Source organism: Rhinoderma darwinii, chromosome 5, assembly GCF_050947455.1.
Source record: "Rhinoderma darwinii isolate aRhiDar2 chromosome 5, aRhiDar2.hap1, whole genome shotgun sequence".
Taxonomy (NCBI): Eukaryota; Metazoa; Chordata; class Amphibia; order Anura; family Rhinodermatidae; genus Rhinoderma; species Rhinoderma darwinii.
The window spans coordinates 279,021,865-279,046,927 of NC_134691.1; the positions used below are offsets into that span (position 1 = coordinate 279,021,865).

Below are 25,063 nucleotides of genomic sequence, written 5' to 3' on the forward strand. Positions count from 1 at the left end.
CATTTCTTCTATGTATGTTTCATACTAGGAAATGGGCCAGGGGTTCCATCTGCAAACCGTAGGCATGACATTATCAAGCCTCAGCTAGTCAATGTTATTGGCTGGCCTAGTCACGTAGAATATAAACATTTTGCCTGTCCCTATGTCAAGTTTCTGTAAAAAAAAAAAGAAGGCTGCAGTTATGATATTGAGGGCACTGTGCCTGGCTGTAATATTGCTATAGGGGAACTGTGTGCGGCTACAACTGGTGAAGGGGCACTTTTGGTTGGGCGTGTTTTAAGAGCACTGTCTAGATGAAACTGTTGTGGGGTGACTGTATGAAGCGTCGATTGTTATAATACCCTGTGGCTGGATGGCTCTGTTATGGGAACACTGTGACTCCAACTGTTGTGGCGGCTTAAAAGACACTGTCTCAATGCCACCATTATGGAGGCAGTCTTCTGCCATATATGCCAATATATCACAATACGCGGAGTGTCGATGATGGTGTGTTTGATTGACTGACCAATATTTTTGTAGCAAAAAGACTGTTAAAACTTCTTACTATAAGCTTCACTATGTCCTTTGCTTATAAATACACACAGAATAAAATATAAGCAAAACTGCAAACTATTAACTGGCTTAATACTTATTACCCGAAGAACTCAATGCCAGAAAGAAGCGCCAAAAGCAAATACAAATAATTCTTTGATTAAAAAAAAAATATAAAATTGGGATTTGAGTATAAGCCTTGAATATGAGGCTCAGTTTTGTGAACAACACTGCAGAAACAACACAGAAACGCTGGTATAGGGCAATTGTACAAGGACATATGTACAACTGCATAAAAAGGATGGAAAGCCGCTATTACATAGAAAGGCCGGATAAATTTGGCTGGTTAGAGGAGATCTTATTAAGCTGTATAGACATATCTAGTGCCATAAACATCTAAAATATGAACTGTTCATTCCAAAAAGTGTACAATGAACTTTTGATTATGGAGCAAAGCCATTTCCAGCAGAAAGAGATAGCACTACCACATGAAATAGTTATATCTGAATCAATAACAGTATTTAAAAACGACTACAGATTAATTTATGACTAATGGTCAGTTATGATTACTGAGATGGAAATTCAGAGTTTATTTATTCAATTGTTTTTGTGGGGCCAGGAAGGAATTGTATTTCCCCAATGAGGTAGTACCGGCCACAGTCGCCAAGGAGGGTTAGATTTGCCTTCCTCTGGGCCAAACTGTAGGGGCTGAGAAATGTTAAAAAAAATTCCATCAAGTTTAACATTAGTAACTATTTAACTACATAACACATACAATATATCTGCTCCTTTTTTTTGTCATCCATGTCTAATTCAACAATCTGATAAAATCTCCATCCATAAAAAAAAAAGTGCAGTCCTTGAAGCTTGTGCAGTTTTAAGCAATAAGGTGATTATTGCTTAAAACTGCACAAGAAGCTTGGCAGGCCTAGTTGAGCTGAGCTAAAAATATGGCCAAAATGGTTGCCCGTCATAAGAATTGCACAATTGATAGGTTATTGTAAGATGCACACTTAGGTTAATTAATGACTATTTTTCATGGGACTATGTAATTAAAGTTTATTGACGAGAGTAGAGGACTTGAACCAAGTTTGTAATATATTACACATCATAATTTGGTTCCCGAGTTCTGATCTCGGGGTCTAAAACTACAGGCAGGGGAATTTTTTTTACATCAAGAGCATGTATGGACGAGGAATCTATGTACTTGAAAAAAGCAAACGCTGCTGACATTAAATTAATGGCACGTTAAAATAAATTATAAAGATTAGCATTATATGGAGAAGAGAGAGAGAATGAGAGAGTGATAGAATAAACTATGACAAAATATATAGTAATACATTACAGTTTTATGGCGTATGTTATTGACCACTCAAACATATATCACATGTACACTTACCTTGCACCCCTCGCATGCACTGACTCCATAGTGATATCCTGATGACTTGTCCTGACACACAAAACAGGGTTTGTAAACACGAGGAGGAGGGGGAGGGGATGGGGGACTCGGCACAAGCTCTTCGGAACTAGTACTCTGTGTTTCAATGGCTGTAAAATAAAAAAAACATATCAACACATAAAGTGGGTTAATTATTTTAAACTACTAGACAACTTTCTGTAGAAGTGGATGCTTGCAAAATGGCTGCACTATATGGTTGTCACCAAATTTGATTGGTTAGCTACTGTAATCTCTGTATTCAGATACTTCCACAGTAGTTAAAGCAGTGGTGTGCTATTTTAAGGGACGTGGAGCTGCTTTCATTCAACGTCTTTAATGTTGTTTTCAAACTTGACAGCTCTGCAATTTACAACTGTAACAAGTAATCAGGAAGGTAACGGTGAAAAGGAAGCAGCTCGCCATGACGTTCATCCAGTCTGGACTAAAAGGAAGAAATGCTCCTTGTATATACACTGCTTATTTACTTTGCTTTACACTGAGGGTTTCCAGTTACTGTTCACCAAGAACAACAAATGTGTTAGATGAATGTAGACATGGAAATGATAGTAACGGGTAAGGGATGACATGGAGACTTTTTAGGGAATGTTCACCTTGAACACCAATTTACTATATATATATATATATATATATATATATATATATATATATATATATATATATATATGTATATATATGTTTACAGTCCAAACAAAGAGGAAATCAGCACTGAAAATCAGGCCATGTGCACGTTACCGGAGGATGAATCAATTCCCCAACTAGAATACATAAAAGGAACCATAGGACAACTAACAGCATCAGGTCTGCAGGATTGGTTGTTTTTAAAAAGAATAAATTCTGTTTTTATTATTATCAGGAAAGGAACGAGACAAACCAAATACAACTTCACAGCTTAGTGTTATAGAAAAACAGTATATAAGCACATAAGCAGAACAATAAGGGTCTAAATTTTATTCAAAATCAAACAACTTATTAGTCCATCTAAAACTGGACTGGCAGAGGCCACAAAAGGAAGCAAGAGGGGGAGGGTGAAGAAGGAGGAAAAAGAAGGAGGAAGAAGAAGGAGGAAGGAGGGGGAGGGATGGGGATCGAGATAGGAACTTTCCTCAGCATCTATCTCTGAAAAATCCTTCCCATATCGAGAATGACGTTATGACAACAAGGATATGTACACAGGTGAGTTCTCAAAGCACACTTAACGAGACCAGGAATGTATGAATTTGTCATGTGAGTCCCGTATAGAGGCCGTGAGTTCCTCCATGCATTTCACCTCCTGGATCTTCTGAAACCAAAGGCGTATTGTGGGTGGATCATCTTGTTTCCACAGGGCTGGGATAAATGCGCGAGCCATGTTTACTAAATGATGTACCACCGATTTCTTGTATGTAGAGATAGGAATGCCACACAGATAAAGCAAGAAGAAGTCAAGTGTCTTGGGGAGAGTGAAGTCGGTGAATTTGGAGGTGACGTTACAAACATTGTCCCAGAAGGCAGACAACCAGGGGCTGCTCCAAAAGGTATTTAAAAGGTCACCTACCTGGGCACCACATCTCCAACACATGGGGGAGACCACGGGGTAAAAACTGTGGAGTTTGCAGGGGACTCTGTACCATCTTGTCTGGATCTTAAAGGCCGCTTCCTGAATTCTACTGCATATTGGGGATTGATGTGTCATGGTGTATATTAGACTACGGTGGTCAGCTGTAAAAGTTGGGTGAAGGTCTGACGCCCATTTGGACAGATATGGAGAGTGTGAGTCGTCCGCTGGGGAATTTAGCAGGGTGTATGCTAATAAGAGAGCATGGCGCAGGTGTCTCGTCAAGTTTTCGAATGGTGTAGCAGTGCGGGAAAAGGACGAGGAAGAAGGAGGGAGCGTAGAAAATGACGGAGTTGGAAGGCCTGCCAGAGAGGGAGGTGTCCCGAATCCGCAGTCTCAGTTGCGATAGTGTTTTCCAGCTGTCGTCAACTATGTAGTGACAAGCTTGGGTCTCGCGGGAGGCACGACATTGGCTGGAGGAACCTGGCTCACATCCCGGAGGGAAAGAGGGGTTATTCAGTTTAGGCAAAAGTGGTTATGGGAAGGGAAAAATATTGCATCGTTTAAATGTGAGTGATGCTACGTGTACAGTGGCTCCTGTGAGAGGATGAGATCTGATATTTGTGTTGTGAGGCGGTTCCGTAGCCAAGGAGCGACATATAGGGGCTATGGCAAAAATAATTGTTCTAACTTGACCCAAGGCTTGAGAGTAACATGTCTACACCAGTCCAAAATGCGAACCAGATGCGCTGCCTGGTAGTAAAGATGTATATGGGGGAATCCCAGACCACCATCAAACTTTGTGCAGGTTAGAGTCGTGTGAGCAATACAGGAATTTTTCTGGACCATATAAATTTGACAAGTAGAGAGGAGAGGGAGCTAAAAAATAGGCGTGGTAGCAGTATGGGGAGTGCTTGAAAGAAGTATAACAGGCGAGGTAACACATTAATTTTGAAAATGGAACAACGACCGAACCAGGTGAAGGTGCCTTTAGACCATCTGTCAAGGTCCCCCTTGATCGAACGTAGGAGGTGAGGGTAATTGCAAGCGTAATGTTGGGAGAGCTTGTTTGAGGTGTAGCCCTAGATATTTAATTGAGCTGGGGGCCCATCTGAAAGGGAAGGAATAAGCCAGGGCCGCCACTAATTGGGTCGGGAGAGATATATTGAGTGCTTCTGATTTCTGAAAATTTATTTTGAAATTGGACAGGAGTGCAAATGTTTTAAATTCGGCTAATAAGTTAGGTATTGAGATACGGGGGCGGGAGATGAAGAAAAGGAGATCATCAGCGTATGCTGCCACCTTGTGTGCCGTGTCCCCGACTACGACCCCTGCAACATCTGGGTTGTTACGCATATGACAGAGGAAGGGCTCCAAACACAAAATGAAAATTGGGTGAGAACGAGCAACCCTGGTGGGTTCCGTTAGTAATAGGGAGGGAGGGGGAAGTATGGCCATTGACCTTCACGGATGACGAAGGAGATGAGTATTGGCTCAAGATCCAGCTAAGCATGCTTTGGCCTAGACCTATATAAGATAGAGTCTCTTGGAGAAAAGACCAGTCAACCCGGTCTAATGCTTTCTTGGCATGCATGGAGAGCAAGAAGGCTGGAATGGAGTAGGTAGTGATATGTTCAATGAGGTTGATGGCCCGGATAGTATTATCTCTGGCCTCCCTTGCTGGAAGGAAGCCTGTCTGGTACCCATGAATTATTGTGGACAGAAATGGTGTGAGTCGTGTGGCTAAGATCTTGGAGAAGAGCTTGACGTCTAAGTTGAGAAGGGAGATGGGGCGGTATCTACTACAGAGGGAATGATGCTTATCATCTTTGGGAATTACAGTTATGTGAGCTCTCAGCGTATCTACTGGTATTGTTCTGCCTTCAGGGATGGCATTAAATGCTGCAAAGAAGGGGCTGGTGAGGATGGAAGCTAGTTTCTTATAATAAAGGAGCGATAGGCCATCAGGGCCTGGGGCCTTACCAAACGGGAGATTCTAACACTTCCATTGCCTCTGGTGGAATCTGACCCATACCAGAGGACTGGAGAACGGAAGGTGTCTGCGATTTTCCCTGGAGTATGCACTTGTGTACCGGTGGGAGTATTAACGAATGGGACATATGTGCGTGCTCTCTGTACGCGCAGGGCCTCCGCTAACGTTCGGCCTGATTTGTTGCCACATTCATAATAATGTCTGTGGCACTTAGCAAGTGTGGCTTTCGCTGCTGAGAGTGTTAGAATGCGCAATCTGTCCCGCAACCTAATTAATTCCGCCCCTATCCCTGGGTCTAGTGACCGTTTATGAGATAATTCCATGATATGGATTTTTTAAATTAGTTCTGAGAGGGCTGTAGAGTGTTCCTTCTTAAGTCGAGATCCTATGCGTATCAGGGTGCCTCTTATGACGCATTTATGTGCCTCCCACACCGAGAGAGGGTTAGAGTCGTCAGTAATGTTAGTGTCAAAGAAAGTGGTTTCGTTCAGACGCCATTGCCAGGGCATGGGGGGTAGAGAAGGTAGGGACAGAGTCAAGAGTATCATGGCATGATCAGAGAACGATATGCAGTCTATAGACGATGAGAACAGAAGCCAGGATTGGTTGGTTTAATCACCACGAAGTGAGCGACGTTTCGGTTCACATATGAACCTTTCTCAAGCAAATACAAAGTGCACAGTGCCAAGCATAAATAGCAAGTACATACAGTGGTTGAAAAATTGATAATAAATATACATTTTATAATAAATATAATTCATCATCTGAAAAAACATATTGAAAAAATACATCTCACAGCATATCCTTTTAGGAGACTAAATCCAGTGTTATAATTAAAAAAATATGACGTATAGAAATACATATAGTGTACGATATAATTATTGGACTAATTAAGAAGGTACAGAGGCCCTTTACAATGAATATGTATAATAATATATTAAAGAACTCACATCAACGGTTAGAGAGGCATTGGAATAGCAGAGTCCTCACGGAACAACTGTGCATGTACAAAATGGCGCCCAAACCGGAACTACGGCAATGACACACATAAACAGGCGAAAACACTACTACTATCTATCTGTCTGACTATCTATTTATCTATCGCATATATCGGAAACGGACCAAAAACGCCACATGTGAACATCCCTTCTATTTAGACAAAGAGTAGTTTGGCAGAAGTCCTTTTCGTACTCCAAGGGAAACATAAGGAGCCATTTTTATGCAGCCTACTTTAAAAATAAATAAACTATTTTGGTTTAAAACCAGTATTTCTCTCAGCCATGTTCACTGATTCAACATATTCCTTCTCACATCTAGTCCAAAAGAACAGCTTCCTAATGCTACCCCGGGGAACATTGCAACGTGACATTCAATAGAAACAGCTCAATTCGTTGCAGCTTAGACATGATTCTACTTTGAAAACATGGTCCTTATGGAATATAATTAAAATGCTTCTTTTCGTGTAGGAATTTTTACCATTTTAGAATGTAAGCAGAGCATGTGCAACTATATTTAAAACTAGTGAATCCTCAGTACAGACAAACATGAAAATAGAGAAATACAGATCTGATCTCACGCAAAAGAGAATAAAAACCCGCCAAACAAAAACACATCTAAATATCCAGAGCAGCAATCATATTAACGAAAAAACAAGTAAGAGTGCCCACACACACAACTGCTATGTGCCGGATGTGTACCGCACCGTTTTACTTCAAATTGCAGCGGTTTAGCAATGCGGTTATTAGTTGCACGGCTTGTACAGGTAAAGCAGATAGAAACCATATGCTTCATCTGATAATATATAAAAAATGCATAGCAAAAACATGGCAATTCTGACTAAAACCATGTGCAATTTGTATCTACAGGCACAATCGGATTGTGTCTGAGTGTGTAAAGGCACAAACTATTGACAAGTGTAAAGCTTAAATTCAGTTGGAACTATAAAACATAATGTTCTAAGAAAAGCTTCAGAATTGTTATTTATTGGGGAATGTAAGTATTTAATAAAGCAGGAGTACTGACGGGTGCTCTTTAAGAAGGGTGCTTTTGCAAAAAAGTTATAATTTCCATCTAATGGTTAACCACGGGAGCTTAATCAATAGTTTCATAGGATGCATGCATTTAGGATTCAACGAAACTGGTGAAAATGCACTAAAATAATGGTGCATATCGTTTTTGGAAATTTGGTGAATTTTAAAATTTGCTTTGCCAGACCTATTTTTCAAGACATTTTACAAAACTGTACTGGAAGGATTAAAAAGTGTCTAAAATACATGATACATTTTGCACACTTTATGGCTCCCCTGAGTCATTTCGCTTATTTAGACACATCGACTGTCAATTTAGGGAGTATTATTGTCTTATTTTGATAAATTCAGAAGGATTTTTTCTACAGATCTCTATTTGAAAGTGCAGGATTTTACTCATCTTTAATTTTTAAGGATATCATCAATCATCATAATTTTCCATAGAGGATATCCTAACATTGCATGGACTCCCATAGCACTAGCAGCGACAGATAGCAATTTACCCACAGATAGCAATGTACGCATCATCCACTGTTTTGGATGTACGTAAATAAGTAGTGGCCTGTGTTGAGTGGATTAATTTTGGCATAGGATATATTAGAAAATTGGTCCACATTTGTGTTCTGTTATAAAATACATATTTAAAGAAGTATTGAATAGTAGGTGTATAGAACTGCATTAACCAATGACTCCCCAAATCATTTAGGTTCCTTGCTTATATAACAACATAGTTATGGGAAAGGGCTTGCAACCAGTATACTGAGACATTTTTGTCACAGTCGGCATGGGGACCTGAAGAAACGTACATATCTTTTACACTTGGAATAACTTTCCCCTCGGTAACAGATAAGGATATCAATGAGGAATTTTGTGAGCACATAAAAGAACAAGGCGGCTGGCTAAGTTTTCATGCTGGTCATAGACCTGTAAAATGATCTTTACAATCTACAAGGGGTATGTAAAACCTTATATTCTTTTTCTTAGCTACCACATCACACTTTTAGCATGAAGTTTCCCCACCGTTAAGCCAATCAATTTATATAAGGCCTTGTTCACATGGCCGTGTTCAGTCCGTGAGATACAGATCGTACGTCAGCCGCATTTCCCAGATCGAACACCGTTCAGGGAGCCGTACTCATAGCAACATAGTTATGTTCCCCGCACGAATACTGTCCCGTACTGTAATCATGTTTTCAATACGGGAGGCAGTGACTCACAGCGTCATGCATGACTATGATGCTAGGAGTACGGCTCTGGGAAACGCATCCGAAATATGGTCCATATCTCACGGACCGAACATGACCGTCTGAATAAGGCCTTATAGAGCCTCTCTCATAGACATTTAGGGCGTAAGTACGCACCTAACGGACTTGCTGCAGAATTTTCCACAGCAAATTAGCAGAAATCCGCAGAGGCAAATTCGCATTGAATCTGGCGGATTTGCCAAAGCAGATTGTCGGGCGGATTTTCCTGAAGATTTTTTAATAATATTAATAATTAAAAAAAAAAAAAATTCACTTAAAATATTCAACACTAAAATTTGATTGCAGTGTTTAACTTCCTCATGGACTTCCATGGGGAAGGTAAAATCCGTAATCAAATCCTAGTGTTACAGATTGTGTAGCGGATTGCCCACGGATACACAGCAACATGGCAACAAATCCGAGCTCATTCCACAACAGAAATTTACATGCTGCGGATTTAAACATCTACAGGTCAATTTCTGGACAGAGAATTTCCACAGCTTGTGGATATTTATTCAAATGTCAACCACTTTACACCAGCTGAGACCTCCAAAATCTCAGCCAAGTTGCATGGCTTTTCGAGATGCATTAAAATTCAAGAGAATTCATATAAAACCATGACGAGATTGTATAAAACACCGTGCCAGCTTAAATTAATGGGTGACTCTCCGGAGGATACCTGTTGGAGGTGTAATTCTGAACGGGGCACAATGTCCCATATTTGGTATAGCTGCAATGTAATTAAACCCTTCTGGAGGGATGTCCTGCATCAAATAAATCTAATTTGTTTTAAATCGATTTCCCTCTCTCCCGAGCTTATGCTGCTTTGGCTCCCTACACCCGAGTTGCGCCATTCCAAGCATAATCTCCCCATGCTTCTGCTAACCGCTGCTAAACTTCTTATACCTCGGAAGTGGAGAACGCCAACTCCCCCATCTTTGGAACAATGGTTTGAGAAAATTCATCAGATTGCTCGGTTGGAAGAACTCTCTAGCTGGGAGCAGGGTACTCATGCTAAATTTGTGAAATTGTGGAAACCGTGGAAGGATCTCAATGCTATAAGACATCCCCCCATTGGTCACACTACATCCACATGATCTCTGTGTCCTATCGGAGACGTACCCAAGGTTACAAAACGATGGATTTTTGTGTTTTAGGCCCCCCATCTGCTGATTTGCCGGTCTCTAAGTTGTGAGATCTCACACATTAGACTTCAATATTCACCTAAATTTCGCACTTTTGTACTATTTCATTGCCTGACGATACCATGTATGCAATAGGGTCTGTAGATGTTGTGCTATGTTCAGACACTCTGTTTTGTTTGTATTGTATCTTTTTGTCTTAATATTTCTGTATTACTTGAGACATTACTGGCCTGTGTGCCTATTGTTAACTTTTGCTTGCTTGAATGCCTTTATTTCAATAAAAACAAATTTGAAAAAAAAAATGTCAACCACTTGCTTGCTACTATATTATGCTGCAGATTTTCCGTGTGCACATCCGGACGGAAAATTGACAGTTTTTCCATCCCCTATGAATTCACCCTTTTTAGATATTCCTATTTATAACAGTAAAAGTTAAACATTCATGCATTGCCACCTATTTACCGAGAGCAGGACCCCTAAGTCCTACAAATTGATGGGGTCTGATTGACACAAAATTATTTTATGGACTTTTATCAAAGTCCTTGCTCAGAATACTTCTTCAACTTAAAGAGGCTCTGTCACCAGATTTTGCAACCCCTATCTCCTATTGCAGCAGATCGGCGCTGCAATGTAGATTACAGTAACGTTTTTGTTTTTTTCAAAAACGAGCATTTAAGTTACGACCATTTTTATATTTATGCAAATGAGGCTTTCTTAAGTACAACTGGGCGTGTTTAAAGTTATGTCCAAGTGGGCGTGTATTGGGCGTTTTTACTTGTTTTACTAGCTGGGCGTTGTGAATGGAAGTGTATGATGCTGACGAATCAGCATCATCCACTTCTCTTCGTTACCACCCAGCTTCTGGCAGTGCACAGACACACAGCGTGTCCTCGCGAGATCACGCTGTGACGTCACTCACTTTCTCCCACAGGAACTTCATCGCGTCGGATGAGCGAGGACACTCTGTGTGTCTGTGAACTGCTAGAAGCTGGGTGGTAACGAAGAGAAGTGGATGATGCGGATTCGTCAGCATCATACACTTCTATTCACAACGCCCAGCTAGTAAAACAAGTAAAAACGCCCAGATGTTACACACACAATACACGCCCACTTGGGCATAACTTTAAACACGCCCAGTTGTACTTAAGAAAGGCTCATTTGCATAAATATAAAAATGGTCATAACTTGGCCAAAAATGTTCGTTTTTGAAAAAAACAAAAACTTTACTGTTATCTACATTGCAGCGCCGATCTGCTGCAATAGGAGATAGGGGTTGCAAAATCTGGTGACAGAGCCTCTTTAACTGAAGGTGGCCCAGCAATCAGCTGATACTTCAGAAACTCCCAGTATCAGCTGTTATATGCAAGGGAAGCCGCAGTCAACAATACATGTCCCCTACAGCGCCAGACCATGTAATACATGAACTGGCTGGGTCTGCCAGAACTATTTTGTGATGGCTCTCTATAATGTCCATATGCCCCAATAAAGCATATGAAAAGAAATTATCTTAATGGGACGACATTTTTAAGGCCAAGTTTACACAGTACAGTTGATGAAGTTTTGAATGTGATTCTGCCAAAACTGGCATTTAAAAATAAGGATTAGTTAACCCAAAGGGCATTTTAGTTTTAGTTTTCCTCTGAGCCAAGAAGTGGTTATAAGAAGTTGGAGCGCATTAAAAACTGCACAACTTTGCATTGTATGAACTTGTGGCTTGTTGAAAAGTCTGACTCACAATGTGGCAAGTAAAATGACTGCATTTATCACATTCCTTTAACCTCTGTATGAACTTAGGGACAGAGGTCAAAACAATACCTAAAAGATTTTCACTACTAGCGAACTCGCAGAGCTCTACTAGTGTCTGGATGACTACAGATACAAGTAAGGGGAAGGAAAGGGAACAACACACCTCTGCATCAGTGACTATCAGCACAAGGGAGTAGAGATCTCTCATAGGCTGTAGAAGAAGAAAACAGTACAGAGATGAAGCTGTGCTTATACATGATAGCTAGAGAAGGCACCAGCATGTATTTTCTGAGAGGGACATGTCCATGTGTCTGGAACTAGGAGCAGAGGACTGAGAATAAATTAAGGAGTGAAAATGTCAGCCTGAAACTTAGTGCAACTTTTCAAACTCCATGTAATCACGAACATATAAAAAAATAATAATAATTTTTTCCATGTCAAAGGTGTCCATAGCCTTTAATTATATAACCGAGGATATGCTATAAAAGTCACTCATCAGAAAACCTATTTTATAAGGGATTTCCTACCCCTCACAGCCTAATAAAGAGCTCCACAGCTAGAAGTAATTATTTTTGTTACAATTTATATTAAAATGTATTTTTCTTTAGTTGTTCTTAGATCTTGCCATGTCAAGGTTGCTTTTGGCAGTCTGTGGGTGGGCATTCTGCCTGTATGCATGTGGCCAATTCACTGCTGACTGGATCTCTGACTGAGAAAAAAAAACCTGTTGGCGCTCCTCCTCGCTTCTAGCCTGACCGCCTGGGAAACTCAGTCTCCCTGACAACCAGGGATGCTACAGAGTGTTCAGTGGCGCTGCAGCGAGCCACATGCCACTGAACAGAACTACAGGAAGGAGAACTGGAAGACATGGAATGGGAGGAGGAAGACAAACCAACAATGAATCGGAAGGATGCAAGGGCTAACAGTGGACACATATACAGGGTAAAAACACACAACACTGTCCCCCCTGTCTCTTGGTGTCCGTTGATAAACACCCCCCTTCCCTTACAAGTTTTCATTGGTGTCTACGTCCCTATGATTAAAGTGGCCATGACTGGGCATGCCTACAATTATCTCAGAATTGCTAGAGGGAACATTTAGGCCTCATGCACACGACCGTGTTCGGTCCGTGATATACGGACCACATGTGCTAGGAGTTCGGTCCGGGAAATGTTCGGTCCGGGAAATGCAGCCGACATGTGGTCTGTATATCACGGACTGAACACGGTCGTGTGCATGAGGCCTAAGGCCTCATGCACACATCCGTTGCCTGTCATACGGCCGCTAATGACGGATCCGTGAAACACAGACCGCACTCGGATGGCTTCAATGTGCAGTCCGTTGTTTCCACGGACCAAATAATTGGAATAGCCGAGACTGTTTCATCAAAAACGGACAGGAGTAGGACCTGTCCCAATTTTGTCGGAAAGGCCACATGGCCCCATAGAAATGAATGTGTCAGTGTGCTATCCGTTAAAGAAACTGAAGAAAATAACTGAAGTGGGCATGAGGCCAAAGACAGTATTAAGGCAACTATTTAATATAGCAGTTATGTATAGCATATACATTTAACACCTTTAAAATGTTAATTTATTTCAGTTCGGACTTGCACCTCATTTCTAGGACATTTACATAGATAGCTGCATAAAGTTACCTGAGTGCATACCGTTCTCTTTTTTACAACATTACCAACTACACAGAGATTTATACACAGTGAACAGATAACCAGGCTTATTACACATGAGTCATTTATGAAGTAGTCCGAGTCGGAGCTGAAGTTGGAGTTGGACAGCGGAAAAATAGAGGAGTCCGTGTTGGAAGTTTAGCTTACCGACTCCACAGCCCTGACAGAAACAGCTTATCCTCTCTTATTATCTGCTGGCAAAGACTACACACATACCAAGACCTCTGTGTAGTTGCACAAAACACACTGTATGTGCTGAAGGAGGAGCATTTTCATATACGCCACATGCATTCCAAACGCTTTGTGGAAAGACAGGAGTCCAATCTGTATCCCTGTGTTTTGTGCATCAACAAATTCCTCGCTAACACTTGTGTTGCCTCCATGTCACCAGTCATTTAAAAAAAACAAATCTGAGAAATGTATTTTTTACTTGGAAAAAAAAGAAAAAATATATATGTGTTTCTTTATTATTATTTTTTTCCAATTATACTACTGTAAGGCTATGTTGACACGGGGTATTTTTCAGGAGGAATATCTGCCTCAAAGTTCCGTTTGGAAGTTTGAGGCAGATTTTCCTCTCCCTGCACGCCGATTTTCGCGGAGTTTTTTGCGCCATTTTTCGCCCGCGGCCATTGAGCGCCGCGGGCATAAAACAGCGCGAAATACGCTTTCTCTGCCTCCCATTGAAGTCAATGGGAAATCAGAGGCGGAAGCGCCCGAAGATAGGGCATGTCGCTTCTTTTTCCCGCGAGGCAGTTTTACTGCTCGCGGGAAAAAGCCGCCGACGCCTCCCATTGAAATCAATGGGAGGCATTTTCGGGCCGTTTTCGCCGAGTTTTGCGACGCGGTTTCCGCGTCAAAAAACTCGGCAAAATACCCCGTGTGAACATAGCCTTAACTATCCAAGTAAAAAATAAATGTTTCAGGTTTTTTTTTTTATATTATAATCTTGTCTGTGAATTAGACATAAAGGGATATATATATATATATATATATATATATATATATACATATATATATATATATATATATATATATACACATATATATATATAGATATATAGATATATATATACACACACACACACACACACACATATCTATATATCCCTTTAGCTCTGATTCACAGACAAGACTATAATATCAGAAACCCGCAAAGACCTAAAGATATTTTGGAACAATAGCCCTCTTGACAATTCCCAACATGTCTGGAATTTTTCTAGTGAGGTTAAATAGAGGAGAAGATCTGCTCGCTAGCGCCAAACATGCAGCTCTGCGATGGTTAACAAGGTGCGGCACGCTTTTAGTGCTCTACAGCCGTGCTGGGACATGGAGGCATTCCTGTTTAGTTCCTGATTAGGAGCAGTAAGCATTTTAAAAATGTCTGATTTATTTTTCAGCATCTATGGAAGATGAAGCATTTACTGTATTTTAATATATAGTCTGGACAGCTGAGCCTTAAAGCTAAAGCAGTGGTAAAGCAAAAGGCATTTCCTGCATTGCCTTGGGGGGATTACGAGCAATGAGCTCAGAGTCCCCGGTGGGAAGGAGCAATTTCAGCTAATTAGGGTGAATAGCAGAGCTGCCTTTGGTCAATACATTCTCTTAGCCCTCATTTTTGTTGGCACCAAAAGGAGCCGGTGTGGACTTTCTATTCTTTTAGTGTGTGTGCATACACTTCTGGAGTGCATGGCCTGCAGCTCGCAGGCATTAGGCACAAAGTCAAAGGAAACGCCAAAGTTCAACTAGAGTACAAGTAATTAGAACCAGATTCTCTGCTGTTTAAATGTTCAGAGCATTGTGTGAGTTATTTATATGACGCCGTTTCTTTAACAAAAAATATATATACATGTTAAGCCCATCACAAAATAGCATTCTCTTCTGTCTAGTGTCTTTCGAAAGAAAAATGATGTACTTAAGGAAATCTGCTATTCTCAGGATATTCCTTTATATGTCATATTAGACGGGTTTATAAAGCTCCAGAGTAAAATCTAATAGAGGTTTTGGCTACTACCACTAGTCTGAAAATGTACCTAGCTCTAAGAAAAGATGAAGTCATGTTTTGGTCAGTGAACATAGTGCGTGATTTGGAGTTGGTTACAGAGGAAAGGTATTACATGGAGCAGTGCCAGCCTTGACTTAGTAGTAACCTAGCCATGACCCCTAGAGGAGGGTACATGACCGGGTCACAGTGGAGGCTGACGGGGAACTGTTGCTGGGTCATGGATCACTGCTATTTTCACTAAATACATGCAACAGGTGCAGATCCTACAAAAGTTATAGAGGAGCAAAATCTTTTAGGTAAACACTTTGATTTTACTTTCTTCCAGTTGTGTATGGAAAACTCATCAAGAAAGGTAAGATAAGGTCACTGACAGCAGGCGCTACACAGAAAGTGGCAACCCAGACACTGCTCAAAAAAGTCTAAATCCATATCACATTACAAGCAAGCAAACAAAAACAACACATTTTTTTCATTCCAATATAACAAAGCCCACGATAGATGGATAGAGAGAGAGAGAGAGAGAGAGAGATAATGAGATAGATAGATAGATAATGAGATAGATAGATAGAAGATGGATGGATGGATAGATAGATAGATAGATAGATAGATAGATAGATAGATAGATAGATAGATAGATAGATAGATAGATAGATAGATAGATAGATAGATAGATAGATAGATAGATAGATAGATAGATAGATAGATATTTTATACTTATATTACTTTTATTTATTCCAGATGTATACACACTTTACATATTCTAACATTATGACTCCAATTCTGCTGACTGAAAAGTAACACCACCAGTTCAGCAGAAATAAACTGAATGTGACTTAAACAAATGAGCTAACTGGTTGACTATGAGGAATAAGTCGTCTCGAAGGTGGCGATTACAACTCGATTTATACTGGCAAACATCTACCTCACCAACATGTTGTGCCAGCTTGTGGACATTCAAAGGATAAACAAAAAACATCTTTATATTCATATTCAAGGCGATGATGTGGACTATTCAATCTGGATGACAACATGCGCATTAGCACTTCTAAGGAACGCAGCACAAAGAACAAAAGGAATTTATCAACAAGCAGAACCTTCTCAAGGGCTTACACTGAATAACCAATTCACGCTAGTCGAAAAACACTAAAGCTTTATCTCACTGTGCCACACATTTCTTTACAGGTATCAATTATTACTATGAGATTACACAATCAAACCTATTCGGAGTATCTTATTTTTATAAAACAAACGTTTATTCCTGGAACCAGCGATGGAGAAATATGATGAAATTGAGATTTCTTTTTTTTCCAGCACTTCATAGTGAATTCTCTTTGGACATCAAAGGCTGGGTTTAGAATTATTCTGTCTCGTGCTGCATTTTCTTGCTGATCACACAGGATCACGTCTATGTGCTGGTCAGATCCACCTTATTTTTGTCACAACTTAAAGGGTAACCAATCAATAGTACAAGCTGTACTATATTCCAGAATGGTTGTGATCATTCAGATTGGCATGGTCTTAAAGTAAACATGTTCTATTTCTATATTATGTTTTAAAGAAAATAGGAATGGTAGTGGGACGGTTAATCCCCAAGTCATTGCTGGTCTTAAAAGTGGCAGACGATTAGCATACTTCGCTAATATGTTATGTCACAGCCTATTGGCTCCAATGACTGCTTATATTCGGCCCAGCAGCAACTTAAAAACATGGAGGCAGCTTTACTAAGACTGGTATTTCGTACACCAGTCTCAGCATGAAGCCTGAAATTGTAAGATGTGGCTAATTTATTAAAAGGCGAACGCCATCCGTGCCATAGAAAAAAATAATCCCTGACGTGCGTGCGCCAGAAAAGGAAATCTACGCCCACTACAATTAATGCCACTTCCTGGTGTAAATTATAATAAATGTGTCGGGATGTTGGTTGCTTTGCCCACTTCCGGTAAGCCTTGCCCTTTTTTTTATCTAAAGAAATGCAGAGACAGAGAAATACACACAGAAGCAACGGAAGATTAAAAAAGTGGAAATTCAGTACCAGGTAATTCAGTCTAGCAATGTCTCAACAATGAATTCAGGGTCAGACTGCCAGGTAGACGGTGAAGCAGCTAAATATTACACGTGCCAATTAACTTCATGCCAGCTGCACTGTATGATACTAATTGATCTATGGACATCCTTGAAAATAATGCCCATTTACATGGGCAATTAGTGCAGCATGGTTCGATAACACTATATTAACCCTTTGTACTCCACACCAAATTAATGGACAAATTATCAAAAATGCCTCTTTTGATACCAATCCTTGGTCTGATATAAGAAATGTAGATTCAATGAATCGATTGTGGCTTAAAATACCGTTACTCACGAGATCAATATTAACTCTACCACCTCGTGTTCTAACCGACCAGCTGGTTACAATTATTCCCGTCTCACTTGAATTCTTTTTTTCTCCTGCACATTTTTATTATTACACCTGAATGCAGCAATGCCTTTGACAAAACATTGAGTATGTACAACTCTGTAGGTCATCCAAACTTAGATCCATTACTTAAAGGAATCGACCATTATTACCTATCCACAGGATAGATGATAATTGTCTGATCTCCGAGGGCCCCACCGATCGTGAGAATAAGGATCCCAACCCCGAGATTCACCTCACTGCACACCCTGAAGTGAGAAAAAGCTTTAATGGAGTGGCAGTCGAGCATCAATGTCTATGGGACTGACAAACAAGGCCGATCGCTATACTCGACTGTTTGGCCTTATTCACACGAACGTGTGCATTTTGCGCACGGAAAAAATGAAGCGTTTTTTGCGCGTTGCAGTTCCGTGTGTCATAAGTGTTTGTTATGACACGCGGTTTTGATGTTTAGAAAAAGAAAATAAGGAATTGGTTTTATTTTTCCCTTCATTTCTTCATCTACTGTTGCGCAAATCACGCGCAGCACACGGAAGTGCGTCCGTGTGCTGCGCGTGATTTTCACGCACCCATTGACTACAATGGATGCGTGATGCACAAAACACGCTCAAGTATAGGATGTCGTGAGTTTTACGCAGCGGACACACGCTGCGTGAAAATCACGGACTGTCTGAACGGCCCCATTGAGTTACATAGGTCCGTGCGACGCGCGTGAATAAGGTCTTTTAGTCATTCCCATAGACTTTGAATGCTGCTCCATTCAATATCCTTCTCACTACGGTCCAGCAGTGAGCAGGAACTAAGGGTTCAGGATCCCCGTTCACGTGATCAGGATCACCGTCCCCAGCAGTAGAGCCTCCAGCAATCAGACAATAGTCACCTATCCTGTGGATAGGTGATAACTGTCAATTCTTGGAATACCTCTTTAAATTACGAGCACATGGTTGTGGGGCTCCCGGTGGCACAGTGGTTAGCTCCACCATCTCCTCTGAAATCAGGGGCCATTTGATTGATTACCAGAACTTATCACAATGTATTTTTTTCCTGCCACTACATGAACTTGAATTTCCCTTATTATTTATTTGCTCTCAACAGTTTCACTTAAAGCGTAACTCTACTTTTTATTAACCACAACATACATTTTTTTATCCTTAGTGATCAGACATGTTGTATCGCTTTTTAAGAATGAAAGCTGTATAAAGTGGTATATGGATCAGGCCCCCTGGTATACTGTTAGGGCACAGGAAGAAATAATTGCCCCCAAATTAAGCCTATTAGTAAAATCATGAGTGGCACATAAGGAAGGGTTTTCCTAAATAAGAAATAATAGCTGGAGTTATACTTTAAGATACACATAAACTTTGGTTTTAATTGGTAGATATCTTCAATGTACATAGGACCTGCCACCAATCTTAAGTCTATGGAGGCTGCAAGAAAATCCCCTGATGTATGCTTTGTAAGAAACATGTTCAATAATATCTACCCTGTTGTTTCCCCCCTTCGAGCTCAGCGGTATCTGGCATAAGCTCATCCCTTCCCTCTTAATTAAATAAGATGTATAATAATGGCAAATGGTGAAATTAAATGGGATGGGCGATCCGGACAACCCCTGTCCATATGCTCTAATAGGACAACATATGCTAAATAGTAGTGGCTCTAGCTATGGCCGACTCAGGCCATCTGACTGGCCACCATGCTATACTAGATCCCTTTAAGAAACGTCTAGTTTGCCACCACCTCCCCGGCAAATTCAGCCCATTGGCGGGAGACTTGGGAGCCGGACCTGTGGCATTAAAGAGGCTCTGTCACCAGATTTTGCAACCCCTATCTCCTATTGCAGCAGATCGGCGCTGCAATGTAGATAAGAGTAACGTTTTTATTTTTAAAAAACGAGCATTTTTGGCCAAGTTATGACCATTTTTGTATTTATGCAAATGAGGCTTGCTAAAGTCCAACTGGGCGTGTTTAAAGTAAAAGTCCAACTGGGCGTGTATTGTGTGTGTTACATCGGGGTGTGTTTACTTCTTTTACTAGCTGGGCGTTCTGACGAGAAGTATCATCCACTTCTCTTCAGAACGCCCAGCTTCTGGCAGTGCAGACACACAGCGTGTTCTCGAGAGATCACGCTGTGACGTCACTCACTTCCTGCCCCAGGTCCTGCATCGTGTTGGACGAGCGAGGACACATCGGCACCAGAGGCTACAGTTGATTCTGCAGCAGCATCGGCGTTTGCAGGTACACTACAGTTCGAAAGTTTGGGGTCACCCAGACAATTTTGTGTTTTCCATGAAAACTCACACTTATATTTATCAAATGAGTTGCAAAATGACTAGAAAATATAGTCAAGACATTGACAAGGTTAGAAATAATGATTTTTATTTGAAGTAATAAATTTCTCCTTCAAACTTTGCTTTCGTCACTAGCTGTTAATGTGCGGAGGTAATCGGGAGACATTTCACCCCATGCTTCCAGAAGCCCCTCCCACAAGTTGGATTGGCTTGATGGGCACTTCTTGCGTACCATACGGTCAAGCTGCTCCCACAACAGCTCTATGGGGTTGAGATCTGGTGACTGCGCTGGCCACTCCATTACAGATAGAATACCAGCTGCCTGCTTCTTCCCTAAATAGTTCTTGCATAATTTGGAGGTGTGCTTTGGGTCATTGTCCTGTTGTAGGATGAAATTGGCTCCAATCAAGTGCTGTCCACAGGGTATGACATGGCGTTGCAAAATGGAGTGATAGCCTTCCTTATTCAAAATCCCTTTTACCTTGTACAAATCTTCCACTTTACCAGCACCAAAGCAACCCCAGACATCACATTACCTCCACCATGCTTGACAGATGGCGTCAGACACTCTTCCAGCATATTTTCAGTTGTTCTGCGTCTCACAAATGTTCTGTGTGATCCAAACACCTCAAACTTCGATTCGTCTGTCCATAACACTTTTTTCCAATCTTCCTCTGTCCAATGTCTGTGTGCTTTTGCCCATATTAATCTTTTCCTTTTATTAGCCAGTCTCAGATATGGCTTTTTCTTTGCCACTCTGTCCTGAAGGCCAGCATCCCGGAGTCGCCTCTTTACTGTAGACGTTGACACTGGCGTTTTGCGGGTACTATTTAATGAAGCTGCCAGTTGAGGACCTATGAGGCGTCTATTTCTCAAACTAGAGACTCTAATGTACTTGTCTTGTTGCTCAGTTGTGCAGTGGGGCCTCCCACTTCTCTTTCTACTCTGGTTAGAGCCTGTTTGTGCTGTCCTCTGAAGGGAGTAGTACACACCGTTGTAGGAAATCTTCAGTTTCTTGGCAATTTCTCGCATGGAATAGTCTTCATTTCTAAGAACAAGAATAGACTGTCGATTTTCACATGAAAGCTCTCTTTTTCTAGCCATTTTGAGAGTTTAATCGAACCCACAAATGTAATGCTCCAGATTCTCAACTAGCTCAAAGGAAGGTCAGTTTTATAGCTCCTCTAAACAGCAAAACTATTTAAAGCGGTGCTAACATAATTGCACAAGGGTTTTCAAGTATTTTCTAATCATTCATTAGCCTTATAACACAGTGTACCATTAGAACACTGGAGTGATGGTTGCTGGAAATGGGCCTCAATACACCTATGTAGATATTGCATTAAAAAACAGCCGTTTGCAGCTAGAATAGTCATTTAGCACATTAACAATGTATAGAGTGTATTTCTGATTAATTTAATGTTATCTTCATTGAATAAAACTGTGCTTTTCTTTCAAAAATAAGAAAATTTCTAAGTGACCCTAAACTTTTGAACGGTAGTGTAAGTCGATGTAGCTACTTACCTGCAAACGCTGATGCTGCTGCAGAATCAACTGTAGCCTCTGGTGCCGATGTGGCCGACACGATGCAGGACCTGGGGCAGGAAGTGAGTGACGTCACTCACAGCGTGATCTCTCGAGAACACGCTGTGTGTCTGCACTGCCAGAAGCTGGGCGTTGTGAAGAGAAGTGGATGATACTTCTCGTCAGAACGCCCAGCTAGTAAAAGAAGTAAACACACCCCGATGTAACACACATAATACACGCCCAGTTGGACTTTTACTGTAAACACGCCCAGTTGGACTTTTGCAAGCCTCATTTGCATAAATACAAAAATGGTCATAACTTGGCCAAAAATGCTTGTTTTTTTAAAATAAAAACGTTACTGTAATCTACATTGCAGCGCCTATCTGCTGCAATGGCAGATAGGGGTTGCAAAATCTGGTGACAGAGCCTCTTTAAGTTGATTGCAGCTGTGGCTCCCATATTAAAGGGGTTGTTTGTAATGAAATTTAGGGCTGACGGTTCCTGGCCATATCCTGTCTAGTATCTACGACCAGTAACAATAACAATCATTACGTGTGTGAAGAGATATTTTATACTGCACCTGGGCACCGGATCAGGGGCATAGATATAGGGGGGCAGCACCAGGACCCCGGAGCCTGAGCTGGCCCAAAAGCCCCTCAGTCGCGTAAGAAAACATCAGTATAATAAATGATATATGGTAGATGGGGGCCCTGTTATAGATTTTGCATTGGGGCCCCAGAGATTGAAGTTACGCCTCTGAGCCAGATTGTTCTTCTGCACTCTAAATATTAGGTATTGGAAATAAGGATTACTTTTGACAGTCATCTAACAGAGATATAACAAAGCTCAGCTGGATTTAAAAGCTACAAAATGTAAAAACTCTTTTTTTTCTACTATTTTCCATTCCTTTGCTAGTGAGGATTCTTACACTTCAGCAGTAATCATGTAAGTCACATGTAATATACACATTTTATTAAGGAATAATACTACATTAACTTTTGCTCCACTTTGTTGACAGTATACAAAACAGAACATGCCAAACCCCAAACAGAGAAGTGTTTAGAAAGGAGATACAGGCATGCCCATTGTTTGCAGAGATAAGCGGGGCCCCAGCGAACAATTAAACCTTTCAATAAATAATCTGTAAGCACATTCCTTTGATTTACTGTTATTTGATACAGCAGTTAGTTTCAATGGGGCAGTTAATATTGATCATGTTAAGCACTGCAGACAAACATGAAGCACTTCGAGAACTCTATGGATTATTGCTTTCTATTCTGTCCGTCTTTCAGGTTACTTGTAATGGCTGGGAAATTTAAAGTCAATAACACCAATTAGTATTATATGCCCTTCAAAACACAAACCAATGAAATATCCCTGGTTAGGCTTCGTTCACATCTGCGTCAGGAGGGTTCCGTCGTTTTGATGGCATCAATAGCGCAGTCAACTAAGGTATTGATTCCGTCTAAACGACGGAACCCTTGCACAACGGAGACAAACGGAAACCATTGGCATCGGATCCGTCACCATTAAAATCAATGGTGGTGGAAACAGAAACCTATGGTTTCCGTTTGTGTCAGTCAGGGCTCCATTCTGACGTGAAGCTCAGACGGAACGTTGGTATAGAGCTCTGACGCAGACGTGAACGAAGCCTTGAAGGCACTTCCATGTACAGTTGTGTTTGGTCCGAAAATATAAATATTAGGACAAACCCGGACCCGCTCCCTCTCACCAGAGAATTACATGTGAAGACATGTCAACAGCCATAGTTTTATAAACTTCTGTGCGTGCTAAATGCAAAGTCCCAATACTATTTCTGCCTTACTCATTCTATATTTGTTCTTTGGTAAAAAGAAAGGCAACTAGCATAACTCCTAGGCAGCACGTTCGCTATCTTGGGATTATGTTTGACTGATCTTCCCTCCACTCCCTATTAGGGATGCACGATGCATCGAAACTTCAATACTGTTTCGATGCTGTGCACCCTCAAACGCTTCAATACCGTTATTTCATGTATTTCGATACTAAGCTGGGCGGCTGCACAGCTCAGTATTGTAATATATGAATGTAGTTAGAGCGGGGATGCGGGTTTGTAATACAGCCATTGCGCCGCTCCTGAGTCCTGACAAGTGTGTGTGCACGTGGTCAGCATGAGGTGATGCGACCAGCACTGCACTAATCAGCGCCGGCAATGAAGACAGAACATGGCGGGCGCATTACAAAATACCCCATGTAATGTCTTTAGTGCCAGCGCTGCCACTCATTAGTGCAGGGCCAGCCGCAACGCCTCATGCTGACCACATGCGTGCAGTTAATGTCAGGAGCAGGGCAATGCCTGTATTACACAGCAGCAGCCCCGCTCTAACGGCGGAGATCAGAGAAACCTCTAATCTCCGCCGCTATTCCCTTGAATGCTGCAATCAAATCTGACCGCAGCATCAAAGGGGGAAATGAGTAGGGGGTTGCCCTTTGGATCGCATCACATGGAATTCGTGTGATGCGATCGAGGGACATACCATATATGGGCAGACAGCCCAGGGTCCATTAAAGGACCCCAGGGCTGTCTGACCATATTCCCTGTTGTTAGGGCATACTTCGGTATGTCCTAACAACTGCCTGTGTACTATCCGTACACAGGCTAATGTACTGGCATATAGATAAATGTCAGTATATTAAAGTTTAAAAAAATAAATAAATTGCAACACAGGCCCATCACATGAACCCAGGGTCGGTGGGGTTGGTCTGGCAGGGAGTTCTGTGAGTCGGAGGATTATTTACTTTATGCATAGGTCCCATAGTATGTGTAGGATAGGGGGGGATCGGCTTGGTCTGACCTGGTAGCTGGTGGGTGGGTTGTCGTGGGTTCTCTGGTTCTGCCTAGTTATTTTATCCTCTCTCCGATGTGAAGTGTGGAAATCAGTTCATTATGATGTGTAGTGGTTCTGATTCTGATTGTCGTGGTGCCCACTGTCCTGGATGCACTATCAATATTGCTTATGGTGTATTGCTATGTATTCCTGATATCCATGTATTTTGTCTATCATATTATTTTCTCTTCTGCTGGAACAGAAGACTGTGGTGCATTGTGTTTGGAAGTGTTATACACGTAATACCTTTATTTTATCTTTATTTGGTGCTCTTTTTGTTTCCCATTGCTATATATGTATGATGGATGTGTATATTTTCTGTATTGATGGAAAAAACATTTTCTGATGGAAAAATATAAATAAATAAAGAATGTTAAAACATTTTTTTTTTGTTTTTAAATAAAGTAACATTAAATTAAAAGAAAATACACACATTTTTTACAATAAATATAAAAATAAGTCTCAATACATAAACTATACACATTTGGTATCGTCACGACCGTAATAACAAAAATAGCGTCATTTATGATGTTTACGCTGTTATAAAATAAAAACTGCTCTCTTACCTATTAATGTGAGGCACGAGATGTAATGAAC

At 41.0% G+C, this 25,063-nt stretch overlaps 1 protein-coding gene across 7 annotated transcripts in view; it reads right to left on the reverse strand.

Annotated features, from left to right (window-relative positions):
* The window catches only part of RARB (retinoic acid receptor beta), a 646,418-nt gene that overhangs the window by 114,855 nt on the left and 506,500 nt on the right, over positions 1–25,063 (reverse strand). For all 7 annotated transcript variants that reach the window (XM_075827191.1, XM_075827194.1, XM_075827189.1 and 4 more), the window contains one exon: positions 1,931–2,079. In XM_075827191.1, the coding sequence (XP_075683306.1) occupies positions 1,931–2,079 (149 nt within the window). The remainder of the gene's footprint in view (positions 1–1,930; positions 2,080–25,063) is intronic.